The sequence below is a fragment of the Lynx rufus genome, unplaced genomic scaffold (genome assembly GCF_022079265.1).
Source record: "Lynx rufus isolate CCGP_SWC_20201006 ecotype Redwood Valley unplaced genomic scaffold, mLynRuf1.p SCAF_6, whole genome shotgun sequence".
Lineage (NCBI taxonomy): Eukaryota > Metazoa > Chordata > Mammalia > Carnivora > Felidae > Lynx > Lynx rufus.
This window is the reverse complement of record NW_025814878.1, coordinates 87,669,134-87,692,969: the sequence shown is the minus strand read 5'-3', so window position 1 is coordinate 87,692,969 and position 23,836 is coordinate 87,669,134. Positions and strand designations below refer to the sequence as shown.

The window sequence follows — 23,836 nt, the reverse complement described above, 5'->3', positions numbered from 1 at the left end:
TTTGAATTGTTTCTGTATGGTGTAAGACAGATGTCCAGTTATTATTTTGCATGAGGCTATCAGTTTTCCAAATACAAGTGTTTGGAATAGCTTGAGAAGGATAGGTATTATCTCTGCTTTAAACGTCTGGTAGAACTCCCCTGGGAAGCCATCTGGTCCTGGACTCTTATTTGTTGGGAGATTTTTGATAACCGATTCAATTGCTTCGCTGGTTATGGGTCTGTTCAAGCTTTCTATTTTCTCCTGATTGAGTTTTGGAAGAGGGTGGGTGTTTAGGAATTTGTCCATTTCTTCCAGGTTGTCCAATTTGTTGGCATATAATTTTTCATAGTATTCCCTGATAATTGTTTGTATCTCTGAGGGATTGGTTGTAATAATTCCATTTTCATTCATGATTTTATCTATTTGGGTCATCTCCCTTTTCTTTTTGAGAAGCCTGGCTAGAGGTTTGTCAATTTTGTTTATTTTTTCAAAAAACCAACTCTTGGTTTCATTGATCTGCTCTACAGTTTTTTTAGATTCTATATTGTTTATTTCTGCTCTGATCTTTATTATTTCTCTTCTTCTGCTGGGTTTAGGCTGCCTTTGCTGTTCTGCTTCTGTTTCCTTTAGGTGTGCTGTTAGATTTTGTATTTGGGATTTTTCTTGTTTCTTGAGATAGGCCTGGATTGCAATGTATTTTCCTCTCAGGACTGCCTTTGCTGCATCCCAAAGCATTTGGATTGTTGTATTTTCATTTTCGTTTGTTTCCATATATTTTTTAATTTCTTCTCTAATTGCCTGGTTGACCCACTCATTCGTTAGTAGGGTGTTCTTTAACCTCCATGCTTTTGGAGGTTTTCCAGACTTTTTCCTGTGGTTGATTTCAATTTTCATAGCATTGTGGTCTGAAAGTATGCATGGTATGATTTCAATTCTTGTAAACTTATGAAAGGCTGTTTTGTGACCCAGCATATGATCTATCTTGGAGAATGTTCCATGTGCACTCGAGAAGAAAGTCTATTTTGTTGCTTTGGGATGCAGAGTTCTAAATATATCTGTCGAGTCCATCTGATCCAATGTATCATTCAGGGCCCTTGTTTCTTTATTGACCGTGTGTCTAGATGATCTATCCATTTCTGTAAGTGGGGTGTTAAAGTCCCCTGCAATTACCACATTCTTATCAATAAGGTTGCTTATGTTTATGAGTAATTGTTTTATATATTTGGGGGCTCCGGTATTCGGCGCATAGACATTTATAATTGTTAGCTCTTCCTGATGGATAGACCCTGTAATTATTATATAATGCCCTTCTTCATCTCTTGTTACAGACTTTAATTTAAAGTCTAGTTTGTCTGATATAAGTATGGCTACTCCAGCTTTCTTTTGGTTTCCAGTAGCATGATAAATAGTTCTCCATCCCTTCACTCTGAATCTAAAGGTGTCCTCAGGTCTAAAATGAGTCTCTTGTAGACAGCAAATAGATGGGTCTTGTTTTTTTATCCATTCTGATACCCTATGTCTTTTGGTTGGCGCATTGAGTCCATTTACATTCAGTGTTATTATAGAAAGATATGGGTTTAGAGTCATTGTAATGTCTGTATGTTTTATGCTTGTAGTGATGTCTCTGGTACTTTGTCTCACAGGGTCCCCCTTAGGATCTCTTGTAGGGCTGGTTTAGTGGTGACAAATTCCTTCAGTTTTTGTTTGTTTGGGAAGACCTTTATCTCTCCTTCTATTCTAAATGACAGACTTGCTGGATAAAGGATTCTTGGCTGCATATTTTTTCTGTTCAATACATTGAAGATCTCGTGCCAATCCTTTCTGGCCTGCCAAGTTTCAAAAGAGAGATCAGTCACGAGTCTTATACGTCTCCCTTTATATGTGAGGGCACGTTTACCCCTTGCTGCTTTCAGAATTTTCTCTTTATCCTTGTATTTTGCCAGTTTCACTATGATATGGCGTGCAGAAGATCGATTCAAGTTACGTCTGAAGGGAGTTCTCTGTGCCTTTTGGATTTCAATGCCTTTTTCCTTCCCCAGTTCAGGGAAGTTCTCAGCTATTATTTCTTCAGGTACCCCTTCAGCACCTTTCCCTCTCTCTTCCTCCTCTGGGATACCAATTATGCGTATATTATTTCTTTTTAGTGTATCACTTAGTTCTCTAATTTTCCCCTCATACTCCTGGATTTATCTCTTTCTCTCAGCTTCCTCTTTTTCCATAACTTTATCTTCTAGTTCACCTATTCTCTCCTCTGCCTCTTCAATCCGAGCTGTCGTCGTTTCCGTTTTGTTTTGCATTTCGTTTAAAGCGCTTTTCAGCTCCTCGTGACTGTTCCTTAGTCCCTTGATCTCTGTAGCAAGAGCTTCTCTGCTGTCCTCTATACTGTTTTCCAGCCCAGCGATTAATTTTATGACTATTATTCTAAATTCACTTTCTGTTATATTATTTAAATCCTTTTTGATCAGTTCATTAGCTGTTGTTATTTCCTGGAGATTCTTCTGAGGGGAATTCTTCCACTTTGTCATTTTGGATAGTCCCTGGAGTGGTGAGGACCTGCAGGGCACTTCCCCTGTGCTGTGGTGTATAACTGGAGTTGGTGGGCAGGGCCGCAGTCCAACCTGATGTCTGCCCCCAGCCCACCGGCTGGGGCCACAGTCAGACTGGTGTGTGCCTTCTCTTCCCCTCTCCTAGGGGCGGGATTCACTGTGGGGTGGCGTGGCCCATCTGGGCTACTTCCACACTGCCAGGCTTGTGATGCTGGGGATCTGGCGTATTAGCTGGGGTGGGTAGGCAAGGTGCACGGGGGCAGGAGGGGCAGGCTTAGCTCGCTTCTCCTTAGGTGATCCACTTCAGGAGGGGCCCTGTGGCAGCCGGAGGGAGTCAGATCTGCTGCCGCAGGTTTGGCTCCGCAGAAGCACAGAGTTGGGTGTTTGTGTGGAGCGAGCAAGTTCCCTGGCAGGAACTGGTTCCCTTTGGGATTTTGGCTGGGGGATGGGCGGGGGAGATGGCGCTGGCGAGCTCCTTTGTTCCCCACCAAACTGAGCTCTGTCATTCGGGGGCTCAGCAGCTCTCCCTCCCTTTGTCCTCCAGCCTTCCCGCTTTCTGAGCAGAGCTGTTAACTTATGACCTCCCAGACGCTAAGTCGCGCTTGCTGTGGGAACACAGTCCGTCAGGCCCCTCCGCTTTTGCCAGCCAGACTCGGGGGCTCTGCTTGGCCTGCGAGCCGCCCCTCCGCCCCGGCTCCCTCCCGCCAGTCTGTGTAGCGCGCACTGCCTCTCCGCCCTTCCTACCCTCTTTCGTGGGCCTCTCGTCTGCGCTTCGCTCCAGAGACTCCACTCTTCTAGTCTTCTGGTGGTTTTCTGGGTTATTTAGGCAGGTGTAGGTGGAATCTAAGTGATCAGCAGGACGCGCAGTGAGCCCAGCGTCCTCCTTCGCCGCCATCTTCCCTCTCCTCGCCAAAATAATTTCTAAAAGAAAATACGAACTGAGCTCTGGAACATTTCAGGCCTGGCATGGAATGCAGTTTTTACACAAGTGTCTTGTGGTTCAGAAATCCGATTTCACAGCTTATCTTCCATTAGATGAAAGTGTTTACGGTGTGTCTGGAGCCGGAGTAAGTTCCTGCAGGTGCCCAAGAGCAGGGGCCTCCTCTCTCCTCTCATTAATTTGCTGATGCCTAACTGCACTGACGCAGCGGTGAGATACCGGGGAGAGAGAGCCAAATACAAGTGTTTGAAGGGACTATCCTCTCCTCATGTGCATTCTTGGCTCCTTTGTCATAAATTAATTGACCATATTTACATAGATTTATTTCTGGGCTCTTTACTATGTTCCATTGATCTGTGTTTCTGTTTTATGCCAAACCATGCTACTTTGATTACTATAGATTTGAATATAATTTAAAATTAGGAAGTTTAATGCCTCCAGCTTTGTTCTCCTTTCTCAAGATTGCTTTGGCTATTTGGAGTCTTTTGTGGTTCCATACAAATGTTAGGTTTGCTTTTTCTATTTCTTTGAAAAACCATTGGGAATTTTGATAAGGGTGGTATTAAATCTATAAATTGCTTTCGATACTACAGACATTGTAACAATATTAATTCTTCCAATCCAAGAATAGGAAATATCTTCTCTTTTTTTCTTTTTTTTCCCTATACCTTCTTGAATGTCTTGCATCAATGTTTTATAGTGTTCAGTGTATGGGTACACTGGTTAAATTTATATTAAATTTATGTTTCACCTCCTTCTTAAATTTAGTATTTTATTCATTTTGGCATTATTATAAATGGGGTTTCTTTCTTATTTTCTCTTTCTGATAGTTCATTGTTTGTGTATAGAAATGGAAATAATTTTGGAGGGTGCCTGGGTGGCTCAGTAGGTTAAGTGTCTGGCTCTTGATTTCAGCTCAGGTCAGGATCTCATGGTTCGTGAATTCAGGTTCTGCATCAGGCTCTGTGCTGACAGCGCAGAGAATGCTTGGGATTCTAAGTCTCTCTCTCTCTCTCTCTCTCTCTCTCTCTGACCCTCCCCTACTCACAGTTGCTCTTTGTCTCTCTCTCAAAATAAACAAACATTTAAAAAATTAATAAATGCAACTAACTTTTGTATTTTGTCTATTTTAGAGCATGGCATATCCACGTTAACAACTTAACTGTGAATGCATACAAAAGCTCTAGATTTATGCATTCTTAAAATTCGGGATATTAGGGTGGGGTCCAACCCATAACTTCTCAAAGAGAAGATGGAAGTTAGGGATTTCTTCTTCATTGTATGGCAGTGTGCAGGAGTGGGATTTATGGTGAGAGTGTGTCTCAGCCTTTCCTACCAATTTCAGTGTGGGTATTTTCTCAGTTGCTCAGTGTGTGGTAGTTTCTGAATTTCTCTCAAGGGGACTTGCTCTGTGCATAGCTGCACATTCAGTGCAGCCAGGGCAGGAGGGAAATTCAGGCACCTCATATGTTGCCGTCCTGGTCCAGATCTTATTGTGTATCCAATCATAATCTTTTAATTAGCCAATTTTCCCATGCATTTGCCCAAATTTGTGTCTGGCATTTCTGCATCCTATAATTCTAGAGGTACAGACAGAGACTTTGTGGAACCTAGAAAATATCTGTCTCTTACTTTTTAAGCATTGGAATATTGTTATACTTTTATGCTACTTCTACCCACCTATTAAATAAATGGTATTTTATTTATTGTAGGTACATTTATGCATAAAATGGTGACAATTTCATCCACTGCATACAGGTTCCTGTGAGAATTAAATAAAATAGTAAATATAAAGTAATTAGCCCTGTTCTTGGAACATAACAGCTGTTCAGTAAATGTTATATTCTTTCCCTTTATATACTGAAGGCCACAGGCCTTGTCAGCCTCTATTTCAGTCATTTGGCACTTCCCTACAACAGTAAATCAGATTTTGTTGGTATATTAATGTGTACCATATCATGCTATATGCTTCTTAAGTTTACATTTTAGATATTATACATGTGCCTATATTCTGGAAAGCAAAAAGCGTGGTGCTTTAAACATGGTATGACATCATTTTTCAAGGTAACATTAACTCTGAAAATATTGGCACTTATAATTCTGAGAAATAATTTCTGGAACTTTGTGACATCATTAGTAAAACATTTTTATGTACTCTTAATATGTTGTCTACACATAATTTCTTTTTAAAAATTTTTTAATGTTTATTTATTTTTGAGAAAGAGCAAGACAGAGTGTGAGTGACGGAGGGGCAGAGAGACAGGGAGACAGAATCTCATGCAGGTCATAGGCTCTGAGCTGTCAGCACAAAACCCGAGGTGGGACTCGAACTCACAAACCATGAGATCATGACCTGAGCTGAAGTTGGATGTTCAACTGACTGAGCCATCCAGGTGCCCCCAGGATTTCTTAATGAATATACAGAAATATGAATCATTTGCACTCAGGAATCTAAGTTACTACATCTTCAAAGATAGACATAGAACTATGGTACACAAGAAACTAGAGCATAGGCAAACATGTGATATTTCTTTAATATTTTACTCTGAAAATGGGTATTTTCTAGAACTATCATTAGTTAGACATTTATGCTTAGAAACATTTAGTGACTTTTAAAAAATGTTAACATAACAATAAAACTCACACTGAAAAGGCTAATGTGAAACCATTGCATTCATACCATTTATCAAATGGAAAATTAAGGATGTCAAAGTCACTAGAGAATTTAATTAGTATCCCTTTCAATAAGAAATGGATTGTGCCCTTGATTATAAAACCCAAGTCATGCTTGGAACTCAGATGGTGATCTTTTACACTTGCCCAAGTGATAGAATTAAATGCATGATTTTATACGTGAATGCCATTTGGATATTTGTTCCACCTGTGCTGAGAATGTAAACTCCTTAAGGATAACTGAGGGCACTTAGTAGACTTTGTAAAGGTACTGCAGTTATTTTCATGGAATGTAAATGCAGAATTCCACAGGGAATAACATGGAAACAACATGTTTCCTTCTTAGTCCTACAGCTGGGTATATATAGAATGATTTATTACAAAGCATTACATAAACTAATTGAATTATATCTCCCATGGGAAGAAAAGGATCATTTTTAGACTGCCAAAAGTTCTGTCTCTAGGGTTAACAAGAATCTTTTACCAAATTAATTAGCAGGCTTAATGGAAATACAAAAGCAATTTCTTTCCAGAAAAAGAAATCAAATATTCATTTAAAATTCTTAATCTTTCCTGGTGCAAAACTTAAGGCAGATGACTTTCCTTCTGTTCATCATAATTTATATTATTTTGCTATACTCTATTTAAATCTAATAAAATGATTGCCAAGAAGAATTGACTAATTTAATTTCAGAAAATGAGAAAAGTAAAAGGTTGGGGTATTTAGAGAAAGAAAACAAAGCTAAGAGTGATGTTGCAGATCAGGGCAATCTGGACAATTAAGCTATACCCCAATACTATGTTCATTCAACTTGCATTCAAAACACCATGCCAGGAAATGTACAGAAGCGTAGCAGTAACAGAACAGTGATGTATTCATTATGGACTGCTTAGCCAGAGCAAACTACCAGATTGGCTAGCAAATGTGTCAATTATCTCTCTGATAGTTGTGTTCCATCTGAGTTGTATAGTTTAGATGCAGAAGTTGTTCTGTGATCTCTGAACTTCCCAGAAGAACAGAAAGTTTTTACTTGAGATCATCTTTACCATAGTATTTCTCTCATAGAATCATATGTTTTCTTTTTTTACACTGCTGTTTTTAAGATAGTGGACTACTTTCTTCAAATAAGATCTTGGAGAAACAATATATTAAACAGATAACCATGAAACTCTTCTATCTGAAGAATGGAAATAGAACAAGGTACCCATTATAGCCTTAACTTATCTGATGCAAATACTTATTGAAAGTCACAGAATTTCTCAAATTGTGTGTAGCTCTGAATAAAAACTACTAATGTAGTCTACTGTTCCTAAGACTTAAGTTGACAATGAATACTCAGTAGCTTGTTAAATTGAAGATTTAAACTCAAAAGATTTGGTGTGAGGCCTGAGTTTTTCCATCTCTAACAAACTCCTAGGTGATTCTGATGCTAATAGACCATGGACCAAACACTGAGTAGAAAAAATCTAGTCCAAAAATTTTATTTTATTCTCAAAAATGAAACAAGCCCAAAAGTGTTACTGACTTCACCAATGTCCTATAGCAAGATGATGTCAGAATAAAATCTCACTGACACAAAATGCCTTGAATTCCAACTTAGAGCTCATTGTACTACCAAGCTTTGGTTTCTCTCTCAGAGGAATCTCTTGGCCGAGAAATATGACAATGTATATGGTAAAGACTAAATATCTCCAAATATCTCTAAAATTTACTTCCAATATAGTTTTGAATATGGGACTAAAGCAGTTAATAGGAAGAAGATTTTGATTCCCAATTAATCTGATTTATGATATTTTGATGTAAAGAAAATGCATTTTTAATCTGTTATTTCAATAAATGAAACAAGATTATAAAATACCAAAATCGGGATATTTGTAGTAAATATTTTCTCTATTGAAAAATAGTTTCCTGGAAACTGTGTTTCTGATAGTAATTCCAGGAAAGAGAGCCACTGCAAAACCACTGTCTCAGAAGCAGCCTGAAATACACAAACGAATCAAATATAGAAAAGTACATCAGGGCTGAATGATGAACGTCAATGAAGAATGTCAAAATTCTTTAAAAGTAATGTAGAGTTCTAAAGACATTTAAAAAAGCTAACACTTTAATATATACTATTTCCTCAGGTAAACAAAGGGATGTTGCACAAGAAACCTAAACGTGGGAGTTCCTGGGTGGCTCAGTCAGTTGAGTGCCCAATTCTTGATTTCAGCTCAGGTCATGATCCCAGGGTCATAGGATTGAGCCCCACATTGGGCTCCATGCTGAGCATGGAGTCTGTTTAAGATTCTCACTTTCTCTCTGCCCCTCTGTCCAGCTTGTGTTCTCTCTCTCTCTTAAAAAAAAAAAAAGAAGAGGAGAAGAAAGAAGAAAGAATAAGAAGAAGAAGGAGGAGGAGGAGATGGAGGAGGAGAAAACAATCTAAAGACTTAAAGTATATATTCAAAATCTTGGAAGTATAATGTGCTATAACTTGGAAAAATGAGGGGTTAAGCATGGGCAAGTAATGCAAAAGATTGAGAGCACTTTGAATATATTATTAAGGAATCTGTAACATTATAAGGGACATAGGGTTGGTGTTGGTGGCCAAGACAGGTTGGGAAAGGAAGTACAACTCCTTTTGCCCACTGGTTTGTTCTGATTCAGGTTTGGGCTCACTCTTGCATTAGGGATAATAGAAATCTGCTTCTAATTTGGAAATTCAAGACTCATGAAACAAGAAAAATGATGGAACAGATAGAGAAGATATGTGAGAAAAATATGTAGGAAAACATTCCTAAAAAACAAATAAATACGGTGGGAAAGGAATAGCCTTTAGTGACAAATACATTTGTCACTAACCACAACATCCTGTACCCTGAGGCCAAAAGGAAATACACACACACACACACACACACACGCACACACACACACACACAAATGACAGTTTTAAAAGTAATAATAAGTATTTCCTGCAATGAAATTGAATAATATTAACTCACACTTTTTCATCTAATATAGATAATTTTTAGAAAATGTTTATTATTTATTTATTTTGAGAGAGAGCAAGATGGAGAGAAAGGGAGAGAGAGAGCGTGAGGAGGGAAGACATTCCCAAGCAGGCTCCACTCTTGTTAGCTCAGAGCCTGACGTGGGATTCCATCTCACAGACTGTGAGATCATGACCTGAGCCGAAATCAAGAGTCCGGCGCTCAACCAACTAAGTCACCCAGGCGCCCCTAATATAGATAATTTTTAAGAGTAATACACTTAAAATAAATCTCCATCCAGAAAGTACTGATTAAATAAATATGGTACCTCCATACACTAGGATATTAATAAGAATACAGTAGAACTATGTATGTTAATGTAGAATTATCTGCAGTGATAAAGTGAGAAAGCAAGGTATCCTGAGTGTGTGACAAATATTACCATTTGTGAGATCTATTTTATTTTAAAGATGTTTTTAATCAAAGGACATAGATATTCCTTGCAACGACCTCTGGGAAATAGGAGACATTTGGGGCAAGATTACAACTCAAACTTTACCCTGAAAAGCATTCTGATGGATCAATCATTTAATTGCAAATAAAAAGGAAATAAGAAAAATAGTAGAACTTTTTGAATAAGTCCTTGTTGAACTTGTCACAAATCATAGAACCTTTAGAAAGTGTATCAGTAAATGTAAACATTTTGAATGTCAGAATCCACTACATACTAATTGAACATTGACAACAAAAAAGTCAATGTACATAATTTATATGATAGATAAAGGTAAATAATCTTATTATATAAGAAGCCCCTTATGAAAATTTCAGCTTATATTCAAACATACACACAATCACACACACACACACACACACACTCGCACACACACAGTTATTTTCTTTAATCATTTCTTTTCTATTTAAAGAACTTCCTTTAGTCCTTCTTTTGAATTAGATCTGCTCATGATAAATTCTTAGCTTTCCTTCAGCTGAGAATGTCTTGATTCCTTCTTTTATTTTATAATCATATTTTATGGTTTCCCATTTTAGTACTTTTCTTACATATTTATAATTTATAAAAGAACAATTTATAAAAGAACAATTGATAATCTGTTCTTTTCTGTGAGTGTGTGTATGTGTACCCAGAGTTGAGTTAATTACATTTGTCACTAACCACAACATCCTATACCCAATCATGGATTTGCTTTTATTGTAGAATTAATTCTAATGTTGTAAAGCCTGCCTCAAATTGTCAGATTTACAAAAACAAAAACAAAAACAGAGCAAAAGAACTTGGCTTATGGTTTTCCCCACAAATTCTAACATAAACTTTTCCTTCTCATTTTCCAAAAAGCTTCAGATATAACACTCTGCCCCATACTGACCTAGAATGTTCTTTTCAATGAGTACTGCCCATGTTTCTCTACTGCTCTGGTCTCTAGCCTAGAAAGACAGACTCGGACATCAATACATGAACGCCCATTAGAGGCTATTATCTGGGCATTACAACATAGAGGAAGTTACAATAAATAGGTAAAGATACACATTTATATCTATATAGATATCTCCAAATGGAGCTGGTGAGTAGGAGGTATGCCTGAAAATTATTTCATCTCCATTTCTCATATATATAAATTATCCAATATTTGCAAAATGAATGACAAAATTATATTTAGAGTGTACTTAATGTATTATTTAAAAAGACACTTAAAGGGCGCCTGGGTGGCGCAGTCGGTTAAGCGTCCGACATCAGCCAGGTCACGATCTCGCGGTCGTGAGTTTGAGCCCCGCGTCGGGCTCTGGGCTGATGGCTCGGAGCCTGGAGCCTGTTTCCGATTCTGTGTCTCCCTCTCTCTCTGCCCCTCCCCCGTTCATGCTCTGTCTCTCTCTGTCCCAAAAATAAAAAAAAAAAAAAAAAAACGTTGAAAAAAAAAAGAAAAAGACACTTAAAAAAACTCTGTTGAACTGCAATAATTAATATAGATGACAGCATGAAATTTTATTTATTTATTTTTTAAGTTTATTTATTTTGAGAGACAGAGAGAGAGAGAGAGAGAGAGAGAGAGAGAACAAGCAGGGGAGGGGCAGAGGGAGAAGGAGAGAGAGGATCCCAAGCACTGTCAGTGCAAAGCCTGATGTGGGCTTGAACTCACAAACTGTGAGGTCATGACCTGAGCCAAAATAGAGTCACACACTTAACCTACTGAGCCACCCAGGCACCCCAACAGCATGAAATTTAAAAAAGCAGAACAGAATAAATAGTCCTAAAACTGACCCATACATAGGAACTTAGTGTATGAAAAACGAGGCAACCTAAATCAATAGAGAAATAACAGATCCTTTGATAAAAATTATTAGAAAATTGGGTCGCCTGGGTGTCTCAGTCAGTTGTTTCTCACCCTTGATTTCAGCTCAGGTCATGATCTCATGGCTCATGAGATCAAGTCCTGCAGTTGGGCTCCATGCTGACAGCACAGATCTTGCTTAGGATTCTCTCTCTCTCTCACTCTCTGTCCCTACCCCAATCTATTTCTCTCTCAAAATGAATAAACATTAAAAAAATCTCTTGGAAAATTATTTGCCCTACTTTTTATCAATCACAATAATATATTCACTGTGAATTAAAGTACTAAAAGTGTTATTAATCCTAAAATTGTACTGGATGAGACTATAAGAAAATAATTTAAATATTGCTGTATGAAAAGAGTTTCTAAGGAAAGATGCAAAGCCCAGTGTCATAAAGAAAAAAGTAAAAATAAAATATAAAAATCTCACAATTTACAAGTCTTATAAAGTAAAAGTAGCTAAGCTCTAGACAAGATTTGTGATTTTGCAGAACCCAGTGGATTTTACCCATAATTTGGAATAATATATACAAACCAAAAAGGAAAAAGCAAGAAATAAAAAAAATACTATTCATCAAAGGCTCTGAATAGACAAGGCACAAAGAGATACAAACAGGAAATAATCTTATGGAAAGGTGCTTAAATAAGAGACTGTTAAAAACTGAGAACAAACTGAGGGTTGATGGGGGGTGGGAGGGAGGGGAGGGTGGGTGATGGGTATTGAGGAGGGCACCTTTTGGGATGAGCACTGGGTGTTGTATGGAAACCAATTTGTCAATAAATTTCATATATATATATAAAAAAAAAGACTATTTCTTGGGGTACCTAGCTGGTTCAGCCAGTAGAGCATGGGACTCTTGATCCTGGGGTCATGAGTCTAAGTCCCACATTGGACATAGAGCTTATTTAAGACTTTTTTGTTTAAAGAATATTTCTTTAATATCCAAGCATTATATCTCAATTGTATTTTAATAAAGCTGGAAAAAAAATCCAAAAAAAATAAAAAAAAAAAAAAGGAAAGGTGCTTAATCTTGATAATAACCTAGGAAAACAATAAAAACAATGCATGTCACATTTTCCTCATCAAATTAGTAAACAAAGAAAATGATTTTATTTACTAGGATCTAGGGAAGTTGGCATGTTCATAGTCTCATTAAATAAGTGAAATTCTTCAACACTTATTAAAAGGAATGAGTCAGGCTCTTTCCACCATCTTTCCACGACGCCATAATGGGGCTCATGAATGTCCTGGCAGATGCTCTCAAGAGCATTAACAGTGCTGAAAAGAGAGGCAAATGCCAGGTTTTTAATAGCCCATGCTCCAAAGTCATTGTCTGGTTTCTAACTATAATGAAGAAGCATGATCACATGGATGAATTTGAAATCATCGATGATCAAAGAACTGGGAAAATTGTTGTGAACCTCACAGGCAGGTTAACCATGTATGGAGTGATCAGCCCCATATTTGAGGTACAACTCAAAGATCTAGAAAAATGGCTGGCAGAATAATCTGCTCCTGTCCTGCCAGTTTGGTTTCATTGTACTGACAACCTCAACTGGTATCATGGACCATAAAGAAGCATGATGAAAACACACAGGAGGGAAAATCCTTACCCCATAAAATAAACTTACCCCAAATCACAGACCTGACAAGTGGAGGCAGAATTCAAAGATAACTTTAAGGTACCAAAATCAATGCCTTTTAACTATCCCTTGTTGTTCTGTATGACTTACATAGTTCAAGCTTCTCAGTTCCTAGCAAACCGTAAAAACACATAAGCTTTATATGGGTCTTACTAATTCAACTTTGATCCTTTTTCTAGGAATGTAGTACATATGTGCAGATAAAATGCCTCAATGGACAATAAATCAATAAGTAAGTAAGTAAGTAAGTAAGTAAGTAAATAAATAAATAAATGAAAGGAATGAGTCATGGCTCTATGTATTATGATGCAATGGTTCCTAAAATACACTAAGTGAAGCAAAAAGTCACTAAATAAGGAGGATAACGAATCCGGTCTCTTGTTAAAATAAAAATATTAGGAAGAAAATCTAGGTAGAATTAGGAAGAAGTATATAGGTAGAATTTAAGAATGGTTCTCATAATATTGTATGTATGTGTATACGAATATATATAAATTTGTATACAAAGAAAATATTTATTTATTTATGTATTTAATTCTGAAAAGAATGCCACATTTATACTATCAAAAGAGGGTTTTAGAGATTGCCGTAGGCAATATGTGTAAACAAGATAGATGCCTTGGCCATTCTCCACCAAGGAACTTATTAGTTACAACATTTCCTTTTCCTTATCAAGTATGGCTTCACTACCTAGAACCAAATCAATGTAATATCAATAAATAAGTTTTAAAAAATAATGTGTCAGAAAATGTGCTAATTATTTTACATGTATTATCTAATTGAATCCTCACAACAACCCAAGACAGTGTTACTAAAATTACCCTTATTGAATAGTTAAAATATGATTTCAGAATATAAATAATTTATCCAAGAACACACAGCGGGTAGCAAGTAAGCAGCAAAATAATGGCTCAATCTTGTTTCTCCTTAATGCATTTAACCACCCCATCACTCCCTCTGAAAGGACTGTTTACTGCGTACCTACCATGTCACATGTGCATTATCCCATCAATGACTTTGTGATGTAGGAGCTATTATAGCTATATTTTACTGATAAGGGAAAGATACAAAGGATTTAAATAAAATATCCATAGTCTCACAATATTAGAGGCTCTTTTTAGTCCTTTTACTTCTTTACTATGTCAGACAGAAAAGATTTGGAAGAATGTCCCATTATTCAGGAAGGCTCACAAGTTTCTCATCTACCAAATATGATCCTAAACTTCAGGTAACCGACATTTCTCAATAAATGAGGCATAAAATACCATGACTCAATCACATCACAGATTTCTGAAAACTGGTAAACAGATCTTGAGAGTGTTACAGGTATTGGTGTTCTTTACCTGTACCACCTCTTGGCACATACATCCATTATTTACTTTCTTCTTGTGATATCTGGATCAATTTAAACTCCTCTCATCCCTAGACATCCACAGACACCTGTGAGTCTCAAGACCAGAATGGGGAAGGTAGAGGGCAAAGCATACGCCTTTTGAGGCTTCTTTTGACAATGACCACTTTCAGGAAGTAATTATTACTATTTTCTAAAATTTTTAATGTTTATTTATTTTTGAGAGAGAGAGAGAGACAGAGCACGAGTGGGGGAGGGGCAGAGAGAGCCGGAGACAGAATCTGAAGCAGGCTCGAGGCTCTGAGCTGTCAGAACAGAGCCCGATGCAGGGTTCCAACTTGCAAGCTGCGAGATCATGACCTGAGTTGAAATCAGATGCTTAACCAGCTAAGTCCCCCAGGGGCACCCCAGGACTTAATTATTGAGGGATCCAGATTGTATAAATTGATGATAACAAGAGATAGAGGAAGAAAACTGAACAGAAGCTGTGATTTTTCATTCTGTTTAGAACAACGTAGAAATTCCAAAGGAGAAAATTGAAAGAGCAGTCAAATCTTTAATAACTGTTCATTAATTTGAAACCCATAGCAAGTAGTTTGGTTTTTATTTTAAATTACTTTAGATTTAATAAAAAATATGAAACTTACATTAATCTTGATCTCACATCTTGAGCTAGTCCATTCTGTAACACATGAACATTGATATTCAATAATGAGATCTATGCATCTGAAACACAGAATTAAATTTTTAAATAATTAAGAAAATAAAGTCTAACTTCAAGGGAGTTTCACCATTTAAAGTTTTTCTTTTCTAGTTACTGTAAAAAAATACATTCCCATAAGCAACAGAAGGCAGAGTCTGTTCCTGGTTTCTTATCCTTCAAGGTGACTGGACTGAGAACGGATCAATTTTAATTTTTGCCGTCTTCCCCATGGCAATGTAAAGAAAGAACAGTTTCAAAGATAAACAGTATGTCTAGAGTTCATGTAGGGAACCGAAGTCAGCTATGGCCAAACTGCATTGCAATGAGCTACCCATCCTCATCCTCTCTTCCCTGTTTACAAGGTCAGTGGCAGGACTAGAAAAGAAAAATATTGCTGCAGAGGCAGTCTGGTGCATCTATGAGCCATTCTTCTTTGCCACCTGCATCTCCTAGAAATATCTCAGTTTGCATAAACTAATATTCTATCCATGAGCAGGATGGTCACTATACAATTCCATAATGTCAAACAATACCTTACATGCACATAGGGATGAAAGAACCAGTCTACTTAGGGACATTTTAAATACTAAGTGTGTGGCATTATCCCTTCACAGAGCAAATAATAGAATGTCTCATCATCTTACCTTCTACTTCTATTACTGAAAGCAGTTACCTTTAAGTATATTAAAGTCCAATTAATCCACATTTATTGAAAATTACTTTATGCTAATGAGCAGAAGTAAAAGAAGGGCAGAGATAATGTATCAGTACACTGCATTAAGTAAAACAGGCAGCATCTGTCATCTTAACTGTGCTTAGCTCTTGTTTTATGAAAGAGCGTAATTAAAATTATCTTTATCAACTTTCCCTTGACATTAAGTCTTAAATATTGTGAGTTAAATTTACTTTCGGATTTAATAATAGAAAAATAAAAATAGCAACCTTCCATGTAGACAAGGATTTGAGAGGCAATCATTTGCATTTGCTTCACACTGTGTTCCGGAAAAGCTACTCTTGCAGTCACAGGTACAATGATTGATGCCATCAGTGCCAGCTCCATAATGGAGACAGGGCTTTGATAGACCTTCATCTATATTTACTTCATTACAATTGATGCCTACAACAGAAGAGACAAGACAAAACATGAGACCATTTAAATGCAAAACTCAAAAGTTTGTTCATTATGGTAAATGTCACCAAGAAATGAAGACTCCATCTCCATAAAGGTAATTTGACACATTGTAGCAAAGGAAAACATTTTTCAAGGTTAAACATGTTTAGAGGTGTATGAACTTGCACACTACTAATTTAATGTAAATGAGAAAAACAAAGCACAAGCTTAATCGACTTAATATTTTTTTTTAGTGTGAGGTATTGCTTATTGAGAATATTAGAGAAGTAATGAATTATATCAAGTTGCCACTGTAAATAGTAATCATAGTTTTTTTTAATAATGATTCTTGACAGTTTAACATTTCTTACCGACACAAGTTAAGAAAGCGCTTGAATTTTTCTAAATTTGGTCTTGGTGAATCTGTTAACGGACTGTCTGAGATTTCTAAATGCAACCTGATTTTGGTGAAATATCTAGTGTTTTCAAAGGCTAAGTTTTAAATATTTATTAAGCACCTACCATGAGTTACCTCTGTGATCAACTAGGGGCACCAGACAAAAAAAAAGGAAAAAAAACCCACAAAAAAACAAGAAAAGAGAGTGACCCTGTTAATCCAGAAACGTGACGTCAGAGGCAATATTTATAATTAGAAAACATCTGGAAAACAACATAAACAAAGCTTAATGGAAAGCTAGATTCTATTTTAGGTTTTATGTTTAAGAGATACTAGGAGAAAGTAGAGAGAAAAGGTAAAAATGGTTGGAATAATCTTTTAGTCATTGTGTCCATCCCTACTGAGCACCTAGCTACCATTGATTGAGCACTTCTTGATGCATCAGGCCCTGCGCTGAAGCTTTTACATATATTACCTCAGTTAATGGTCATCTAACCAGGAGGCAGATATCATTAACTCTAGCTCACTGGTGAATAAACAAGGGTTTGGAGAGTTTTAATAATGTTTTCAAGTCACACAGGCCATAACAGTAGACAGGGATTCAAATCAGTCTCCTGGAATTATGCTTGTGATCATTAGTTTAAATGGACAATTCTGCAACTACTATGATATGTGCATAAGCTACTGTGCTGAGTAATACAATAGACACTGTTAAAAACAAGACAATAGACCCCAAATAGAGTCATGTCACCAAACCAAGACTTAATTACAGTTTCAGCTCTCCTAGAAAAGGAATCTTAAACCAGTCAGTCAGGAATCACCTGATTGGCACTAGTTAGGTAGTCTGCCTGATAGACCTCTGTCATGCCCTAATGAGTGCAATAATCAACCTGCTTTCCTGCCTAGAATAACTTCCTAGTTTCTGCTCCCTTTAGGACATAAAAGTCTTTCATTTTGTATAGCTCCTCTGCTCCATTCTATGTATTAAATGGATGCTGCCCATTGGAATCAATTTTGGGGCAAAGTAGCTCTCAAAATTTTTAATATGCCTCAGTTTATCTTTTAACAGTTCCAATTAAAATTGTCTCTAATAGCCAGAAACATAATATTTAGCTGAGAATAAAGATAAGCTTATTAAACACGTAGTTATCATAATGCTTATAAACAGATAGTTATAAATAAGCTAGCTGGAAATAAAGAGGTTATAAGTAAATAAGTTTATTACAATGAAGAAAATAATAATAATAATAATAATAATAATAATAATAATAAATAACTGATACTTGGAGAACTTACTTTGTGCCAGGTACTGTTGAGAACTTATATAGATCAACTCATTTAAACTATAATGATTTTTTGATATGGAAATTGGTCTTCCCATTTTAGAGAGTAAGAAAATAAAGCACAAGATCTCACAGCTAGTAAATGGCAGAGTTCATGCTGTTAGCCACTATGTTATACCATCACACCACATCTTAATATGCAACAGTATGGTGTCTATCCTAATGAGACAGGAAACTGAGTGCTTTGGGAATTTAAGAAATGAAGTGATTGAGTCCATGTCTGAAAAAGAGGATCAAGAAAGCTTTGATGTTTGTGGAGAAAAGGAATCTGAGAAAATTCAGATAAATAGTTTGAAAGCTTACATTCTAGGTGAGTTAGATATCTCAGCATTGTTTGCATATCAGGAAAAAAAGTTGACTATTGGCAGATAGGCAGCCATTTCACAAAGTGATATCATAACTTAACTTTACTATATATCTATATCTATATCTATCTATATAATAGAATTATCTATTCAAGTTATCTAATCATATATATCTATATACATATCTATATACATGGCATATATACCATATATAGAAGATTGTCAGTTTTCAAGTCAAAATTCTATTACATAGTGGTTACTTTTTTTTTTATCATAAATGTTATTACCTAAATAGAACTTTGGATATTAATGATGTTATAAAAATAATGTGTGTAAATTGGTCAAATCCACAGCCATATTTAAAAGGACTATAAAAACTTAGGTTCAGAATATGGATTACATAAGCATTATAGAGCACATTAGGCTATTAGTAATAAAACCAAAAACGGACTGGACCCCCTTTCCTAAATCTCAGTGGCTCATGTCACACAGCTCCATGACCAAGGGGAGCATACCCACTTTACATTATCTTCATTCTGGGCCCAAGGTTAATGGAATATCTCCTACCTGGGACATTGTCATCATCGTGGGACAGGGAAAAGGGCACTTGGCAAACACATACTGGTTCTTAAATCTCCCATCTACATTTCATTTGCCAAGTCACATGATAAAGCCTATGGTAAGTGGAATAGGCATTAGCGGTCTTCCACAACGGAAAAGAACAGATATTTATAACAATAGTAATTTTAGTGAAGACACATTAGTCATTGATTAGGACATCACAGGTTTATTGAGATGATCAAGTAAAACTATGTATTTAAAACAACTAGTCCAGGGCCTGATACATATTTAACACAAAATAAATATCATTTTCTTGACAAAAAATCACAACTACATTGTATAAAACAAGTGATTTTGGTGTTTCCAGAGGTATCTTTCTAATTAACATGACAAGTAAAAAGTGTCTCTGTAGGACTATGTAGAATATTGGCAGAATCGGTGACAAAAATTTCAGTTAAAAAGAGATGTTCAATTCACCAGAAAAGTGTGGCGCAAGGGGTAAAATGATAAAAGGGAATTTGGCAGGATGCATCTAGCATCTTAGGAATGCATCTTAGGAATTTTTCATTCCCCTACTGTTTTATTTAGTAATTATAGTATTAATTTGACTTCCTAAGTAACTTCCAGAGAGAATAAGAATGTAATGATTAGCTGACTTGGACATTCTTGTCCCTATAAGCAATTTTTTTTTCATTTTTAACACCATAATCCTTCAGCACCGTGTAGATTATGCCCTTCTTTCACCTCTTTAATTCATTATATTCTATCCTTACCCTTGACTACTATGCTGTAGTTACACTGAACTTATGTCTCCTCAAAGACTTTGTTCCTCTTCCTGGCCCTCTCTTTTCCTAGATTTCACACAATTCATTCCTTCACTTTCTTCAGGTGTTTATTCAAATGCCATTTTCTCAGTGAGGCCTAGTTGACTACACTAGATAAAACTGCATCCCCTTCCGTATTCACAATCACTGTTATCCTAATGTTAATATTTTCCCCCATAGCAAATAAAAATATGTTCATTTGTGTTTTTATTTTTGTCTACTTTTCCCATTACAAGCTTAACTCCAAGATGGCATGAATTTTGTCTGTCTAGTTCAATGCTTCCTTCCTTCAATTCATTGTGGAGTGTGCATGTGTGTGTGTATTTATATTTTGCTTTACACATCATTTTTGTTTTCATTTTTCCTCAGAAGTCTTTGACTCTTCCCGAACAAGAACAAAACAGTTCTTGTGAATCTGGGGAAACTATCAGTCCTTGGAATGGTGAGAATCAGAATCTGGAATAAAATGATGTCTCTGAGGTGTGTGCCTGAAAGGCATGTCTTATCTGTGCAGTCGAGGGGAATTATTTAATGGAATCTCTATTTTTCCCTACCTTCAAACAGAGAAGAATTCATGACAAGTTAAAAAGTAATAAAGGTGTGGAGAGTGTTAGACTTTGGTTTAAAATGATCTCCCATACATAATTACCAACATTGAGAAAGAAGGAAATACTGTTGTTTGTGACAACATGAACTTTCAGGGCAGTAAGCTAAGTGAAGTAAATCAGACAAAGACAAATATTGTACCGTATCGCTTACATGTGGAATTTAAAAGAAAGAGAGAAAGACAGAAAGACAGACAGAAATAAAAGAAAGGAAGAAAGAAAAAGAAGAAAGAAAGAAAGAAAGAAAGAAAGAAAGAAAGAAAGAAAGAGTCAAACCCACAGAAAAGTAAGAAAAGCAGTTGTCAGGGGCTGGGTGTAGAGGAAATAGGAAGAGGTTGGTAAAATCACGCAAACTTTCAGGTATAAAATGAATAAGCTCTCAGGATCTAATGTATAATAACATGGTGACTATAGTTGATAATATTGTATTGTATAATTTCAAACATGTTTAGAGAGAAATATTCTCTTAAAAACAGATAAAAATTCTGAGGTGTTAATTAACTACATGGGAGACTCCCTTTATAATGTACACTTGTATCAAATCATCATGTTGTGCACTTTAAATAATCTTACAATTTTGTCAATTATACCATAATAAAGCCAAAAATAGAAATTGTATATTACCACCATAAATTGAAAAACATTATTATGTTCAAGAAATGAAAAACAACCAAAAAAAAGCAACAAAACATAATTGTTAACCCATCCAAACTTTAAATTAGTCATCTTCAAACTATGGATCAAAATATCTACATTGTTGCATAGTTGGGAGACTTACAGAGAGTACATATACATTTCTAGCAGCATGAAGAAGAAAAGAAATGGTGTTTATAGTAACTATTATTATAACAGTAGGTTCATTTATTTTCTTTACAGTATTCGAATCTGAATGCTTTGACATTGTCTCCATGAATCCAAGCAAATCAAAAAGAAATATTATTAGTATTTGTTAGACATTACCTAAGTCTTGCTCAAAATCTCAGTCTTAGTTCTTTGCCTACTTTGCCTTATATGCCAGATACTTCCTACTACTCTTCAATGTATCCAACACAGATTTATTGAGCATCTATCTATTTGGGGTCAGTCATAGTTCTGGACTCCTTCCATACTTAGTTCTCGTTGACCTGGTATGTACTTTCACAGCATGTGTCCATCACAGTGTAACAAAAATTTTCCAAGTAATTTAATGAGAACATTATGGGTTTCATTTGACCAGAGAAGAAACATCACAATTTTTTTTTTTTTTTTTTTTTTGCTATGCCTAACTTCTTTTCTTTTCTGCTATCTTGCTGTCTGCTTTGGGGCTTACAAAGCCACAAAATATATCTTAGAATAATAGTTCTATAGTTACAAAATATCAATATATCTCTAAAGAGACCAAAAGATTATATAGTTTTTAAATATTAAGAAAAAATGAGAATTTTATAGGATTTTACTTATTTCTTTTTCTTGGGATCACAGGTTGATTCTTAATCTGTTTTTTTTTTCAGCTAACAATATTTCTAGACTTAATTTTTAGACTATGCTATCTTTTTTAAAAAGTTGGACAGGCAAAGGAGTGATTCAGTGGTTATAGAAAGCTATAAATGCAACAGAGTTGCATAAACCAGGAGTAAATGGTATACATACAAAATTAAGAAACTAAGAAAACAAATTTACTAACATTGATGGTTGACAGCACATAGTTGGGATCACATTTAAAAAAAAAAGTCTGCTCTCTGTGCCAGAGACTCCCAGCTTTAAAGTCATTTTATGCCCTGAAAAATATTTTTAGTAAGAATAAACTTTCAGATGTAATAGGTTTCCATACAGTTCTAGATAAAGATTTGTGTATTTGTGAATACACTAGATCTTATTTAAAATCATTTATAGAATTTCATGCCACACATCTTCTGCCCAGTGAAGTTTAAGTGCTTTTAACATACAACCCATATTATCAATATTATTTCTTTGGAAAGAAATGTTTTAATTTTGGCAAACATATCCACAACTGACAAATTTATATTTGGATTATTTTCAAGTATTAGAGTCCTCAAAAACATTAGAGTCCTTTATTTCATTAATAGCATAGACAACTCCTTTTCTAAGCAGAGTATATGATACCTTGTGGAATTTGGAAGACTTCCCATGCCCCTGTCTGTGTCAAAACCTTCTTTACCAGACTGTCTCAACATGTGCCTCTGTACTGAACATTTTCACAGTAGAAATTAAAGAATCCTTTAGAGAAATAAGCCATTAAAGTATATGAACTGAGAAATGTGATCAGTAAAATATTTGTATGCATAGACAATGTTATAACAGAAATAATATATGCAAATATCTATCTATCATCATCTATCTATCTATCTATCTATCTATCATCTATCTATGTATCTATCATCTATCTATCTAACAAACTTTTCTCAAGTCTGTATTCCTTGTCTTACTTTCTAAGCCCTCTTCACCCAACTTTCTCCAACTGGTCAGTCTTACATGTTGGACAAGTTTTCCAAAATGACTTTTCTGATTCCTAATCCTTTTCATTTGTTATCCTAACAAAATACTTAACCATCACTTTAGTGTCTCCTGAAATAAACGTAGTATTTTTAGCCTAAAACTATTTTCTCTGGGTCAATCGCCTTGCTTACCATTCCTCTGATGCTAATAACTACTCTAGTACCCTAGTTTAGAAACTTAATAGAATTATCTGTGGAGTTAAAAAATATATATATAAATTCCCATATTTGAATCTCTGGGGAGTATGTCTGACAAGCTGTATTTTCAAAAACATCTCTCCAGATATTTCCAAAGCACAGGCAGATGTTATGAATCACTGTTTTCATCAAACTAGATTAGAATTAAATATTATATTTTCCTATATCTATGTTTACACCCTGATAGTTCTGCCTGGAATGTTATACCCTTATCTGCTTATTGGAAGTGTGATTTTACCCAGGCCCTCTTAAAATCCTAACTCATTTTTAAATGTCTTTTTAATATTGCCTAACAAAAATTAGCTAACAACTTTTATCAGATTATCCTTAAAGTATACTTATTTGAATTATTGTCTTATATTCCATACTTAATGATTGAGGACAGAGATCATATCTACTTATTTTTACTTCATATAAAATTCCAAAAACAAAACTTCTCATGTTGTCAATGATCAGTCTGCTTATCTAATGTTGAAAATATCCAAATTATGATGACATTTTGAAAATGATTACAACAGACATAATAGGATGATACATATGAATGACCTAATAAATTAATGCAGAAACACAATACTCACATAATCAATGGACTTAGTAATCAATGACTTTGGAAATTCAAATGGACACATCTAGACATTTGTTTATTTATTTATTTATTTATTTATTTATTTATTTAATTTAGAGAGACAGAAGCGGTGCGGGGGGAGGGGGGAGGGCAGAGAGAGAGGAGAGAGAGAATCCCTAGCAGGCTCTGTGCTTACAGCAGGGCTCGATCTTAGGAACCAACCCAAGAGATCAAGACCTGAGCTGAGATCAAGAGTCAGACACTTGACCGACTGAGTCACC

At 35.7% G+C, this 23,836-nt stretch overlaps 1 protein-coding gene and 1 pseudogene across 1 annotated transcript in view; one reads left to right on the top strand and one right to left on the bottom strand.

Annotated features, from left to right (window-relative positions):
- EYS (eyes shut homolog) overlaps positions 1–23,836 on the bottom strand; it is a 1,631,667-nt gene that overhangs the window by 990,465 nt on the left and 617,366 nt on the right. The window contains exons 19-20 of the mRNA XM_047102761.1: positions 16,094–16,268; positions 15,096–15,174 (exon numbers count right to left, since the gene is read on the bottom strand). Of these exons, the coding sequence (XP_046958717.1) occupies positions 15,096–15,174; positions 16,094–16,268 (254 nt within the window). The remainder of the gene's footprint in view (positions 1–15,095; positions 15,175–16,093; positions 16,269–23,836) is intronic.
- On the top strand, positions 12,684–13,074 carry LOC124528370 (40S ribosomal protein S15a-like; annotated as a pseudogene).